We start from the raw sequence: 15,013 nt of genomic DNA, 5'->3' as shown, positions 1-15,013 counted from the left end.
AAAGCAAAAGGTGATTTTCCTTTGAAAAGGAAAACCAGAGACACCTCTTCTGAGACGCTTCTGGTTAAAAAGGGAACTGCAAAGCAGAAATATTTTGTCATGTTATGGCTAACAATAATGGGTATGTATTGTTGAGCACTTAGTATATAGGAACACTTAGAGTAGATAATCTTACTTACTAAGATGTTCTCTAACTTGATAACTTTATGAGGTAAGTGTTACTGCCAATATATAGATCAGGTAATTGAAGCTTAGGAGAATTTAAAAAACTTGCCTGAAGTCACCCAGGCAGTAAGGGTGAAAATGGATCAGTCTCATTCCCAAGTCTCTGCCTTTAATCGTTGTGATGTACTGTCTCTGAGCTGCTCCTCAGGACGCATGCTTACACAGGTGCTTCTATTCTGCAGTTTCAGCTAATTTCATATTTTCAAAGAACCAGGATCTATTGATTTTTGTGAACTTCAGCAGTCTATATTAAAGGCTCCTGGAAGTTGCCATTTAAAGCAATAATTCTAGGCAGAATTTTTACTTTTTTAAATTAAGAATTGGTTCACTTTTCAGACTCACAGACATAGAGAAAGGATTTGTGGTTGCCAAGGGGAAGGAGGGTGGAGACAGGATGAATTGGGAGTCTGGGATTAGCAGATGCAAACTATTTTATATAGAATGGAAAAATAGCAAAGTCTACTCCATAACACAATGACCTATATTCAATGTCCTGTAATAAGCCATAATGAAAAAGAATATATATACATATCTGTGTCACTTTGGTGTACACTGGAAATTAAAACATTGTCTATCAACTATACTTCAATAAAATAAAGTTTTTTAAAGCATGTGCTCATCTTTAAAAAAAAATCATGTGCTTTTAACTAAAGATTACTGTTTGATATAGTTTTCATTCCAATCCCAAAGAAAAGCAATGGCAAAGAATGCTCAAACTACCGCACAATTGCACTCATCTCACACGCTAGTAAAGTAATGCTCAAAATTCTCCAAGCCAGGCTTCAGCAATACATGAACCATGAACTTCTAGATGCTCAAGCTGGTTTTAGAAAAGGCAGAGGAACCAGAGATCAAATTGCCAACATTCGCTGGATCATCAAAAGAGCAAGGGAGTTCCAGAAAAACATCTACTTCTGCCTTATTGATTATGCCAAAGCCTTTGACTGTGTGGACCACAATAAACTGTGGAAAATTCTGAAGGAGATGGGAATACCAGACCACCTGACCTGCCTCCTGAGAAACCTGTATGCAGGTCGGGAAGCAACAGTTAGAACTGGACATGTAAAGTGCTTATAGTGCAGGTAATAAAAAAAAAAAAAAAGAACTGGACAAGGAACAACAGACTGGTTCCAAATAGGAAAAGGAGTACGTCAAGGCTGGATATTGTCACCCTGCTTATTTAACTTCTATGCAGAGTACATCATGAGAGAGCTGGGTTGGATGATGCACAAGGTGAAATCAAGATTGCTGGGAGAAATATCAATAACCTCAGATATGCAGATTGACAACACCCTTCTGGCAGAAAGCAAAGAACTAAAGAGCTTCTTGATGAAAGTGAAAGAGGAGAGTGAAAAAGTTGGCTTAAAGCTCAACACGCAGAAAACTAAGATCATGGCATCTGGTCCCATCACTTCATGGCAAATAGATAGGGAAACAGAGGAAACAGTGGCAGACTTTATTTTGGGGGGCTCCAAAATCACTGCAGATGGTGATTGCAGCCATGAAATTAAAAGACACTTACTCCTTGGAAGGAAAGTAATGACCAAGCTAGGTAGCATATTGAAAAACAGAGACATTACTTTGTCAGCAAATGTCCGTCTAGTCAAGGCTATGGTTTTTCCAGTAGTCATGTATGGATGTGAGAGTTGGACTATAAAGAAAGCTGAGCGCTGAAAAATTGGTACTTTTGAACTGTGGTGTTGGAGAAGACTCTTGAGAGTCCCTTGGACTGTAAGGAGATCCAACCAGTCCATCCTAAAGATCAGTCCTGGCTGTTCATTGAAAGGACTGATGTTGAAGCTGAAACTCCAATACTTTGGCCACCTGATGAAGAGTTGACTCATTGAAAAAGACCCTGATGCTGGGAAAGATTGAGGGCAGGAGGAGAAGGGGAAGACAGAGGATGAGATGGTTGGATGGCATCACCGACTCAATGGACATGGGTTTGGGTAAACTCCAGGAGTTGATGATGGACAGGGAGACCTGGCATACTGCAGTTCATGGGGTCTCAAAGTGTCGGACATGACTGAGCGACTGAACTGAACTGATATACCCTTCCAGACATTTAAAGTTTAAAAGTTTTTGTTTTGTGCTCACTTCGGCAGCACATATACTAAAAAATAAAAGTTTTTGTTTTGTTAAGAATCTACTAGAAAGCCATTGGAAATGTAATTGAAATTAGTAAGAGTGAGAATTCTAAAATGTAGTATTCAAGGGTGCAGGCTGTGAAGATGAGCACCCTTCGTTGGAATCCTGGCTTGGCTACTTTCTAGTCCTGAAACCTGTGGTAAAATGTATCTCTCTGTACCTTGGTTTCCCCACTTGCAAAAGGGAAGTATTAAATGGTACATATCTCAGAGAATTCTTGTGAGGATTAAGTGAGATAATCTGTGTGAAGATTTTGAAGTAAGCCTGGTACACTGTAAGTGTTCAATAAACATTAAGGAATACACAGGAGATGTAGAGAGACTGTGTGACATAATGAGAAAAACTGAGTTTGAATCCTGGCTCTACCACTTACTGGCTGAATGAATTTGGGCAGATGCTTAACTTCTTTGATCCTCAGGGTCCTTATCGGGATTGTTGTTTACAAGGCTTAGAGATAATTCGTGTAAAGTACCTGATACAAAATAAACATCCAATAAAATTATTGTAGCAATAATGAATAAAGAGTTAAGCTACTAACATGGTGCAAAATAATACAGGGAAGAACCCCTGAATCACCTATACTCTGTAAAGTGTAACATTTGTAATGGAAGAACACCAATACAATCAGAAGGCCAGATTTGAATCTTGTTTCTTTTATAGAACTAGAACTTTAGGTAGTTTCTTAAACTTGTCATTTTCTTCATTTACAAAATGGACATAAGCACAGTAACTGCCCTGCTTTCTACACATTTTTTTTAAAAAAGATATAATTTACCATAAAAATCACCTTTTTAACGTGTACAATTCAGTGGTGTTTAGTGTATTCTCAAAGTTGTGTCACCACCACTTCTATCTAGTTCTTGAAATTTTTCATCACTCCAAAAAACAAACCTTGGGACTTCACTGGCAGTCCAGTGGTTAAGACTCCATGCCTCCAAAGCAGGGGACACAGGTACTATCCCTGGTGGGGGAACTAAGATCCCCCATGCCTCTCAGTTCAGCTGCTCAGTCGTGTCTAACTCTTTGCGACCCCATGAATCGCAGCACGCCAGGCCTCCCTGTCCATCACAAACTCCCGGAGTTTACTCAAACTCACGCACATCAAGTTGGTGATGCCATCCAGCCATCTCATCCTCTGGCGTCCCCTTCTCCTCCTGCCCCCAATCCCTCCCAGCATCAGGGTCTTTTCCAATGAGTCAACTCTTCACATGAGGTGGTCAAAGTACTGGAGTTTCAGCTTCAGCATCAGTCCTTCTGGTGAACACCCAGGACTGATCTCCTTTAGGATGGACTGGTTGGATCTCCTTGCAGTCCAAGGGACTCTCAAGAGTCTTTTCCAACACCACAATTCAAAAGCATCAATTTTTCGGTGCTCAGCTTTCTTTATAGTCCAACTCTCACATCTATACGTGACCACTGGAAAAACCATAGCCTTGACCAGATGGACCTTGGTTGGCAAAGTAATGTCTCTGCTTTTTAATATGCTATCTAGTTTGGTCATAACTTTCTTCCAAGGAGTAAGTGTCTTTTCATTGCATGGCTGCAGTCACCATCTGCAGAGATTTTGGAACCCCCCAAAATAAGTCTGCCACTGTTTCCTCTGTCTCCCAATCTCTTTGCCATGAAGTGACGGGACCAGATGCCATGGCCTTAGTTTTCTGAACGTTGAGCTTTAGCCTACTTTTTCACTCTCCTCTTTCACTTTCATCAGAGGCTTTTTAGTTCCTCTTCACTTTCTGCCATAAGGGTGGTGTCATCTGCATATCTGAGGTTATTGATATTTCTCCTGGCAATCTTGATTCCAGCTTGTGCTTCTTCCAGCCCAGCGTTTCTCATGATGTACTCTGCATAGAAGTTAAATAATCAGGGTGACAATATCCAGCCTTGACGTACTCCTTTTCCTATCTGGAGCCAGTCTGTTGTTCCATGTCCAGTTCTAACTGTTGCTTCCTGACCTGCATACAGGTTTCTCAAGAGGCAGGTCAGGTGGTCTGGTGTTCCCATCTCCTTCAGAATTTTCCACAGTTTATTGTGATCCACACAGTCAAAGGCTTTGGCATAGTCAATAAAGCAGAAATAGATGTTTTTCTGGAACTCTTTTGCTTTTTCGATGATCCAGCGGATATTGGCAATTTGATCTCTGGTTCCTCTGCCTTTTCTAAAACCAGCTTGAGCATCTGGAAGTTCACGGTTCACGTATTGCTGAAGCCTGGCTTGGAGAATTCTGAGCATTACTTTACTAGCGTGTAAGATGAGTGCAATTGTGTGGTAGTTTGAGCATTCTTTGGGATTGTCTTTCTTAGGGATTGGAATGAAAACTGACCTTTTCCAGTCCTGTGGCCACTGCTGAGTTTTCCAAATTTGCTGGCATATTGAGTGCAGCACTTTAATAGCATCATCTTTCAGGATTTGAAATAGCTCAACTGGAATTCCATCACATCCACTAGCTTTGTTCGTAGTGATGCTTTCTAAGGCCCACTTGACTTCACATTCCAGGATGTCTGGCTCTAGGTGAGTGATCACACCATTGTGATTATCTGGGTCGTGAAGATCTTTTTTGTACAGTTCTGTGTATTCTTGCCACCTCTTAATATCTTCTGCTTCTGTTAGGTCCACACCATTTCTGTCCTTTGTCGAACTCACCTTTGCATGAAATGTTCCCTTGATATCTCTAATTTTCTAAGAAATCTCTAGTCTTTCCCACTCTGTTGTTTTCCTCTATTTCTTTGCATTGATCGCTGAGGAAGGCTTTCTTATCTCTCCTGGCTATTCTTTGAAACTCTGCATTCAAATGGGAATATCTTTCCTTTTCTCCTTTGCTTTTTGCCTCTCTTTTCACAGCTATTTGTAAGGCCTCCTCAGACAACCGTTTTCCCTTTTTGCATTTCTTTTCCACAGGGATGATCTTGATTCCTGTCTCCTGTACAATGTCACGAACCTCCGTCCATAGTTCATCAGGCTCTCTGTCTATCAGATCTAGTCCCTTAAATCTATTTCTCACTTCCACTGTACAGTCATAAGGGATTTAATTTAGGTCATACCTGAATGGTCTAGTGGTTTGCCCTACTTTCTTCAGTTTAAGTCTGAATTTGGCAATAAGGAGTTCATGATCTGAGCCACAGTCAGCTCCTGGTCTTGTTTTTGCTGACTGTATAGAGCTTCTGCATCTTTGGCTCCAAAGAATATAATCAGTCTGATTTCGGTGTTGACCATCTGGTGATGTCCATGTGTAGAGTCTTCTTTTGTGTTGTTGGAAGAGGGTGTTTGCTATGACCAGTAGGTGCATTCTCCCATGCCTCTAGGCGCAGCCAAAAAAAAAAAAAAGGAGCAAAAACCAAATCTCATTCTCTGTTTCTCTCCTTCTCCAGTCCCTTGCAGCCCTACTTTCTGTCTCTATGTATTTGTATGTTCTGAAGAATTCATATAAACTGAGTCATGTAAGATGTGGTTTTTTGTAACTGGCATTCTTCACTTAACATTATATTTTCAAGGTTCATCCATGTTGTGCCATATATCAATACTTTATTCCTTTTTGTGACTAACATTCCATTGTGTAGATATACTACATTTTGTTATTCACTCATCAATTGATGGGACTGTCTCCATTTTTTTTACTACTATGAATAATGCTTGTGTGAACATTAGAGTACAAATTTGTGTGTGGACATATACTTTTTTTTTGGTTGTGCTGGGTGTTCATTGCTGCTGTGAGTGGGCTTTCTCTAGTTGTGGAAAGCAGGGCCTACTCTTTGTTGGGGTGCCCAGGCTTCTCATTGCAGTGCTTCTCTTATTCCGGAGCACAGGCTGTAGTTGCCCTATGGGGGCTCTAGAGAAGGCTCAGGAGTTGCAGTGCGTGGGCTTAGTTGCTCTGCAGCTTGTGGTATCTTTCTGGACCAGGTATCAAACCCATGTCCCCTGCATTGACAGGTGAATTCTTTGGATATGTGCTTTTAATTCTCTTGGATATATACCTAGCAGTGGTATTGCTGGATCCCACAGTAACACTATGTTTAATTTTTTGAGGAACTGCCAAACTTTCTCAAAGCAGCAGCACTAGTTCATGCTTCCACCAGCAGTGTATAAGGCTTTAATTTTCCCACATTCTCATCAACACTTATTATTGCATCCATCATAATGGATGTGAAGTGGGTTTCTCTGAAGATTAAAAATGTTGAGCATCTTTTTACGTGCCTACTGGTCATTTATATACCTTTTTTAGAGAAATGGTTATTTTAGACATTTAAAAATCGAATTAGTTGTCTTTCCATTGTTGAATTTTAAGAGTTTTTTGTATATTCTGGCTACTAGTCCCTTATGAACACCAGTCATCTTGTATATCAAATGATAAGGTCTTTTTGAGAGGTTTATAAACTGCAAGAGATGTCGCAAATTAACCAAAAGCGCTGACGAACACGGAAGGGAGAGAAGCCTACGGCTCCACCTTGGAGGTCGAGCCCCCTTGCCGCCCTGGCACAATCAGCTATGCAACCCGGGGCCCACAGTCTCTCCACCCCACGGCGCCCCGCCCCCCGCCCTTTGACCCGCGCCGTTTCCGGTTGGAGACGTGGCTCGAGGCCGCCATCTTGGTAAGAGGCGAGTCGGCGGCGCTCCTGTCAGGGGGCAGCAGGTCCGGAGCGGCCGGTCCTCCCCTTCCCCTGACCCCAGCCCTAGCCGCAGTGGAGCCAGAGCGCGCGGGTGCGCCCCGCCACCGCCGTCACCATGGTAAGACCCGAGCCGGGCTCAACTCCCGCGTCCGGCCTTGCTCGACCGTTCTCCCTGCCGCCGGCCTGTGCTGGGGCTAGAGGAGCCCCGCCCCAAGGGCCGGGAGCCGGACACTTCCTCGGGGCTCTGGGGGCTTCTCCACCCTGTGCTCGACTCCCCAGGAGATCCGAGGGACCTGACTGCAGTCCCTCTATCGTCGCGCCCACACCCCTCCCCCGCCATCAGCTAGGCACCCTCCACTGCCGGGATCCGGGCCCTAAAGTGGGCCCGGGGTTTTTGCTCTGCAAGAACCTACCTCTTAGTGATGTATCTTGGACCCCACGCTGCGGACCTGGCCTCTGGTGTCCAGCAGGTTCAGTGGGTGCCTCGGCGCCCCAAGCTGGGTTTCTGTCAGGGGTTCGCTTCGTTCTGTAATCAACTCATCTCTCATCCCCGGTGTTCCGTAGGCCGTGGATGTTTGAAATCTAAATCATCAGTATTGAGGACTTTTTCGTTAGTTTTTTCGAAAAGGAGAAATAGAGGAAAGTGCATAGGGAGGCACAGAACAGGAAGGAGTAACTTCTGACAGCGATGTGGTACTAATTGTGGGACCCTGCTCCCCTCTTCTATAGATCTTAGGTGTGTCCGTTTGTCGGTGTGATTGGGTATACTCTGTGTATAGAGCACTGGGAAGATGCGAGCCAATTAGGCACACAGGTTTTCTGTCTTCTAGGAGCTTCTGGTTGAGGTGAAGTGTGGATGTGGCATATCGGAATCCGGTGTCTCACAGGAGTGAGAAGGGGTTTGTTCTTTGGGACCTGTTACTTGCCTTGAGTTGAATTATGTTCGTGTTCTCGTCTGTGGTGGTGGTGGTTTAGTGGCTAAGTTGACTCTCTTGTGATCACATGGACTACCGGGTTCCTCTATCCAGGCAAGAATACTGGAATGGGTTGCCATTTTCTTCTCCCATCCCATCTGTTGTAGAGAAGGTTAAAATTAATGTATGTGAGAGATGAAACAAAACAGAGTGCTTACTCCACTGCATCTGGCTTCATCGCTATGATTTGTGAATATTTATGAAAGCATCTTCCTACACACTTCAGAGATGACAGTATAATTTGGTGCCAGTTATACTAAGTTCTGTTCACAGCCTTTTTAGATGAAAACTTGGTTGGTGAGGAGATTCAGGCTTGGGCTTTAAATCGCTGAACAGTTTTCTTCAGCTTCAGGCATATAAATTGCATCAAGCAGGTTTGTCTCATAAAATTTTTATGTTGGACATAAAATTTCCAAAAACTCCTTTCTTTATTTCCACTAGGAGGCTTAGTATTCGGGTAGTGATTTAAAAACTAGTTTCTTTTTACATCTTGGATGTACATGTAATGGATTTCAGAGTATATTATAACATTAAAAGCAAAATTAAAGGCTTTATTATATAAACCAAATGTAGATAATCTTAACAAAAACCTAGTTTGTTGAAAAGTTCTTGGGAACGTCATGCTGTTTTTTTCCCTAGTCATATTTTTAATTCATCAATAACCAGAGAGCCCATAGGGCCCTAGGTGTTGAGTGGTAAACATAAAAACATAAACTTTGCATATTATTTGGACACTGCATATACATACAGTTGTGTCGCATTTAAATATGCCTATAGTTCTGAATTATTTGGAACTTGGCAGGATCCAGATATCTGCAGATTTGTGTACTCTGGAGAACAGCTTATCTCAGTACATTCTGCACTGTTGAGTATTAAGGCATTATGAAGTATTTTTTCTGTGTAATATTTATGGGTTCCGTTCCTTTACAAAGAGATCCCTGGACAAAGAAATGTCCAAATAGGGTAACATTTTGCAAAGATTTCTTGAATCTAAAAGCTGTATCCAAAGTTCTAAAAGTTGATCTATAATAAAATTTTCAAACATGTAGGAAAGTTGAGAGCTTTACAGTGAACACCCATGTAACCACCAGCTAGTCTGTAATTAACATTTCACTATTTTTGCTTTATCACACCTCTAATTATTCATCCATCCTGTGGTCATCATTTTTTTTCTAATGCATTTTAGGGGCTTCTCTGGTGGTCCAGTGGCTAAGACTCCACGCACCCAATGCAGGGGGCCTGGGTTTGATCCCTGGTTAAGGAGCTATATCCCACATGCTGCAATTAAGAGCTCATACAGCCAAATAAATAAATACATATATTTTAAGTGCACTTTAAAATAAATTGTAGATATCAGTATATAAATGTTGGTTTTTGAATAGTAAATTTCCTTTAGCTTTAGTGACTGAACTTGGTGCAAAATGTCCTACACTGCAAAGTCCTAGTAGAGAAATAAAATGAACAAATGGAAAAACAAATGATTTATGATGACTTTGTTATAAAATCAAGTACAAAAAAAAGATATTTTTTAAAAATCTTTTTTCTAGTTTTCATCAAGTTAATGAGAACATCTTATTTTCTTAACATTTGTCAGGTATCGTTATAGTCAGTTTTTTTCCTTAATAAACTTATATTTGAATGAACTTGATATTAAGTCTCATTGTAGCCCTAATCTGTGAAGACTTTACTTATCTACAGAGTGCTATTCTTTTGTTATTTACTTAGTGTGGGGAGTGAGTAAATTTATTGTAGTGATCTCATTAAATATCAGTGATCACAGTATGTTCAGTTCCCAAGAATCATTAGTTATTAGAAAGCTAGATTTGGGTTTCTATGTCTGAGATTGGGGGCTGGGACCGCGGGCACTGAAATCCTACATAGTAATAACAGTTCCCAATTAGGGGGTTATTTTTTTCTTTTTCATATGCAATGCAGCAGCTGCACACCTGTTGTATTCTTTATGTATCTTTTTGATTGTTGTTTCAGAGGAGAACAAAGAATGAAAATAATTTCTTGAGTTTCTGTTGATTTGCCATCTTGTTTATTGTCCAAATAGGAAGTACACTGCAGAAACGGAGAACAATGTCCTTTTATTTTTATACTCTACTACAAGTTTTTTGTTTTAGAACAGGAACTTGGTGATGAGCTTAAAACTCTCACTGAGTAACTTCAAGTTTTGGTTTTGTTTTGTGCTCTATGTTTTATTGTAATCTCCCCTGATTTGATATTATCTGTAATCACTTCATGCAAGCAAGAAAGACAAAAAGATTCTGTATGACAGTTGTAGAAACTAGCCGTAATATGATCGTGAATTATATAGAGGTCATCATTACAGTGAATTACAAAGAACAGAGTTACCAGCTAATTGTGAAAGGGAGGAATACTGAAGCATTTAGAGGTTCAAGGAAGTCTTTGACTTTTTTCTTTAGGGAATTGTTCATATTTTTCCTGTTATTTTTGGACCTCTATTGCTAGTGGAGATGAAGGGATGATATGGCAGCTATCTGACACACATATTCTATAAACATACATGTGATTTGTTTTGGTTAGGCAGTTTGCCTTTCGGCAGCTTAATATTAACGCAAAACATGGTTCCAAAGTAGTTATCACTGGAGTGGTGGGTGTGAAATGGAGGCATTGCAAATTTTCTGTTTCTATAATTTTCAGATGCTTAGAGTTACAGTATCATAATGATGCAAAGGCACTTTCACATAAACTAACCTCTATTTTGGCCTTCCCTGGTGGTTCAGAAGGCCGATAATCCACCTGCAATGCGGGAGACCTGGATTCGATCCCCGGGTTTGGGAAGATACCCTGGAGAAGGGAATGGCTACCCACTCCAGTATTCTGGCCTGGAGAATTGCATGGACAGAGAAGCCTGGCAGGCTATATAGTCCATGGGGTCGCAAAAAGTTGGACACGACTGAGTGACTTTCACTTCACTTCACTTCAACTTCTATTTTAGGTGTATTTCAAGAAGCAATTAAGTGATGTCCAACGTAATATAATTAGTGGTAGAGGCAGAACAGAAATCTAATTATCCAGCTTTCTTTACTCAAGGAACTTGGATAGGAGAGTGTTGTTATTTAATCCAAAAAACAAATGATGATATATTCAAAGTATTTTAAGTATATTAAGAGAAAAGTTGTCTAACAAAGTTTAACCTATTGGGGAATTTTATTTCTTAAAACAATCCTGAGGAGATCATCTCCATAACTCTGGGCCCAGAGGGACTCCCTTGGTGATCCAGTGGCTAAAACTCTGTGCTCTGGATGCAGGGGACCTGGGTTTGATCCCTAGTCAGGGAACTAGATCCCACATGTTGCAACTAAGATCTCGCATGTTGAAAGGAAAATTTTAAAAAAATCCCTTGTCAGCTAAGACTTGGCACAGGCAAATAAATAAATACTAAAAAAAAAAAAAAAAAAAAAAGCAAGAACTCTTGAAAGTTTGTTTTAGGTCTAGATGCTCTTTTCCAAAAATGTAAAAAACAAGTAAATTAACTGTATAGAGAATCACACTATTCACTGTTTCCCAAAGAAAATCAGGTCAAATTACAGTAGGAAAAATTAACCTACCTTTTAGTATATACTGTTTTAATAATTGGTAAACACTGATGTGAAGAGAAAATTATTTCAAGGCATTTAAGAAGATGAATGTTGATTTAGAATAGGTTAAATTTATCTTGTTGACCATACCTTCCAACCAAGTTATTAACTGCTGTGTTAACATGAATAACAGTGAATAGAAACCTATGTCAACTTTGTGGAAACTGTGATTGTGATGTCATGGGTGTTTTGAAGTTGAGAGTCATACTGTCTTGGGCACTTCGGTCCTGCTTTGGGAGCCTTACTTTGCTTCTGTCTGAACAATGGAATGACTCAAAGAGAGAACCTACGATTTTACCCTACTGTTCCTTCATCTTTACATACTCAAGTTTCCTGATTGATCAAAGCATAATTTAAGTAGTGTTTCTTCCATCAAATCTTCATGATCTTGTGAGCTAGAAGTAATCTCTTCTTCCTCTGAATTCCCATAGTGCATTATTTTACACGTTCTGCCTAGTTTGTGTCTTATCCCTGCTAGGCTGCTGCTGCCTTTTTTTCCAAGGTGTAATTGACATACAGTATATTATTTTCATGTTTACAGCATAATAATTTGATATTTGTATGTATTGTGAAATGATCATCAAAATAAGTCTAGTTAATACCACTATACTGGGGAATACATGTAAATCCATGGCTAATTCATTTCAATGTATGACAAAAACCACTGCAATGTTGTAAAGTAATTAGCCTCCAACTAATAAAAATAAATGGAAAAAAAAATACCACTATACATAGTTAGAAAATAATTTATTTTTCTTGAGATAAGAACTTTTGAGATCTTACTAGATTTCTTAAGAATGCTCGTCCTACTAATTTCCTCATTGTATTCCCAGAGAGCATCTAGTATGTATAGTAGGTATCCAATAGATAATTTTTTAGTTAATTCTTATAGTAATATAGCCAAAATGGAGATTGCCAGTACCTGTAATTAGCCTTTGACCATGCCCAGTTGATAAAGCAAAGTGAATGGATTGCCCCCTTCCATAGCATACATCTTTCTGGTCATAGGTTGTCTTTAATTTCTTTTTCCCTTTAATGTTGCCTTGATATTAATTTTTACCTAAACTCTTATCTGCATGATATGGAGGTGTTTTGAATTCTAGCTGTCTGAGAACTACCCTGAAGCCTATAAACATTGTTTCAAATAGAGTTACTGTTATTAGATATATTAGATATGGGCTTTGCAGTTAAGCAGCGTATTTATATAGGTCTGAAGGTTTGGTCTGAGCAATCCTTTCTCTGGGTAGATTTTTTACTTCAAGTGTTTAAATTGTGCTGTGCTTAGTATTTCTACTGTGGCTTATTTTATTCTTCAAAACATTGTAAAATTCTCGGGTGGGGGAATCATACTTTCTAGGATTGTGATTCTTAGCCTTTTTTTGGTGAGGAGGGCCTTTGTAAGTATTAAATTTATAATGTGCTCCCATTTTGCATAAAGTGATTTCTCTATGGATCATCTGAGAATTACTACTCTAGAGGTTCTATGAATTTTCTGACATTAAATGTAAAATGTTTTAGGGAATGTGTGTCCATTTTTAATCTGTTAAAATATTGCCAAATCCATAAAGGTAAAAATCCATTGCTTTGAAATGACAAAGTTTTTAAATAGGATGCATTTCTTGGCAAGTTTATTATTAATAATGATGCTGCTTTACCTTTTGAGTATATGTGGTGTAAGTTATATAATGCTTTGGCTTACAGTTTTATTATACTCATTTCATTCTCATAATAACTTATGAGATTGTCAGATGATGCTCCATTTTCTAAGGGAGGAAACTGAGGCTGAGGGGTTGAAACATAATTTAAATCAGACAGATAGTAAATAGAACAAAAACTAGGATCCAGATCGTCTCACTTCTAATCTTTTAACTTTCCTAATATGTTAACTTGATTCTTTGCAAATTTAGAACACTATTTCTAATTCACATAGTCTTTGGGAAAAGAAGAAACCAATGTGAGATCATCTCAAATATAAGGAAATTCTTCATTTTCCTGATGATAATATTAAGGAAACCTTTTTGGAGTATATAAACTTTTAGGACTGTAGCACAAATACTTAAAGTATTTAAACATTTACTTATGTTCTTAAAGTATTTAATAATTTACTTAAATATACTGTTGATTTTTTATTATTTTTTTGTCTTTGGTTTTGTTTTTTTTTTTTTTTTCATTTATTTTTATTAGTTGGAGGCTAATTACTTTACATTATTGTAGTGGTTTTTGCCATACATTGACATGAATTAGCCATGGATTTACATGTGTTCCCCATCCTGAACCCCCCTCCCACCTCCCTCCCCATCCCATCCCTCTGGGTCATTCCAGTGCACCAGCCCCGAGCACTTGTCTCATGCATCCAACCTGGACTGGCGATCTGTTTCACAACTGTTGATTTTTAAATTGAAAAATAATTCATTTTTTCCTGTTCTTATGTTCATGAAACTGTTTATCCAAATTCTTCACAGGCATCATTGTCACTAGGTGTGCTTTTTGAATTACAGTTTTCTATAACTTTTATACATACAACTTTTAATATTTAGCACTTTTTGAATCCATATATCATATTGATACTTTTGGAAACTGTATTATGAGTCATAAAAACCCATTTGTATTACAGTAGAGCAGTTGATTTTAAAAGAAATATTTATTGGGAATTCCCTAGCAGTCCAGTGGCTGGGACTCTGAGCTTTCACTGCCAAGAGCCCAGGTTCAGTCCCTGGTTGGTGAACTATTTTAAGATCCCGCAAACCACATAGTACAGAAAAAGAAAAAAAAAAATCATTACTGACATCCAGCACATGAAATTGTGAGTTCTGATCCTCAGGATAATTTATAAATGAGATGACCTTTTATTAGTACATGTAAAACTAGCACAGTTTGAGACGGAGGATAAAATCTACCCTACACAATTCATTTAGATGTTCAACGTAAAGTAATTGAGAGAAAATCTGTAATATGAAAGACTGCAGAAGAATTTGAATCTATACAGCTCTTTTTTTTCTTAAGATAAATATTCCTTGTTTAAAAAATACTTTTAATGGATATATCATACCTTAAAATTTATCAATAGTTTCTTAATGTCATTAACTGTTCATTCACTGTTCGTATTTTCCCATTTGTCTTATAATTTTTTTAAACAGTTGTTTGAATCAGGATTCAAATAAGATTATACATTGTGATTGGTTAACATGTCTCTTAAGTCTTTTAATCTATGGGTTTGCCCTCCATTCCTTTTTTAATTGAGATATAATTCACATGCCATAAAATCCAGCCTTTTTAAGTGTACAATTAATTGATTTTTAGTATACTCACATAGGTTTTGCAGCCATCATCCCTAAGCTTAGAATATTTTCATAATCCCCCCCAAAAATCCCATACTAATTATCAGTCGCTTTCCATTTCCCCTTTCCCAGCCCCTGGTAACCATTCATCTACTTTCTTTCTCTGTATTTGTTTA

The 15,013-nt window shown here is 38.9% G+C and overlaps 1 protein-coding gene across 2 annotated transcripts in view; it reads left to right on the top strand.

The window, feature by feature from the left end:
• ARCN1 (archain 1) overlaps window positions 1–15,013 on the top strand; it is a 38,873-nt gene that overhangs the window by 1,738 nt on the left and 22,122 nt on the right. The window contains exon 1 of one of the 2 annotated variants that reach the window (XM_020871968.2): window positions 6,940–7,095. The exons of the other annotated variant lie outside the window; for it this stretch is intronic. Within the exon in view, the coding sequence (XP_020727627.2) occupies window positions 7,093–7,095 (3 nt within the window). The 5' untranslated portion in view covers window positions 6,940–7,092. Of the gene's footprint in view, window positions 1–6,939; window positions 7,096–15,013 lie in introns of those variants that run through there. 2 annotated transcript variants of the gene reach the window in all.

This window comes from Odocoileus virginianus, chromosome 10, assembly GCF_023699985.2.
Source record: "Odocoileus virginianus isolate 20LAN1187 ecotype Illinois chromosome 10, Ovbor_1.2, whole genome shotgun sequence".
Lineage (NCBI taxonomy): Eukaryota > Metazoa > Chordata > Mammalia > Artiodactyla > Cervidae > Odocoileus > Odocoileus virginianus.
Note: the sequence above shows the minus strand (reverse complement) of the source record. Positions and strands in the feature narration are given on the sequence as shown.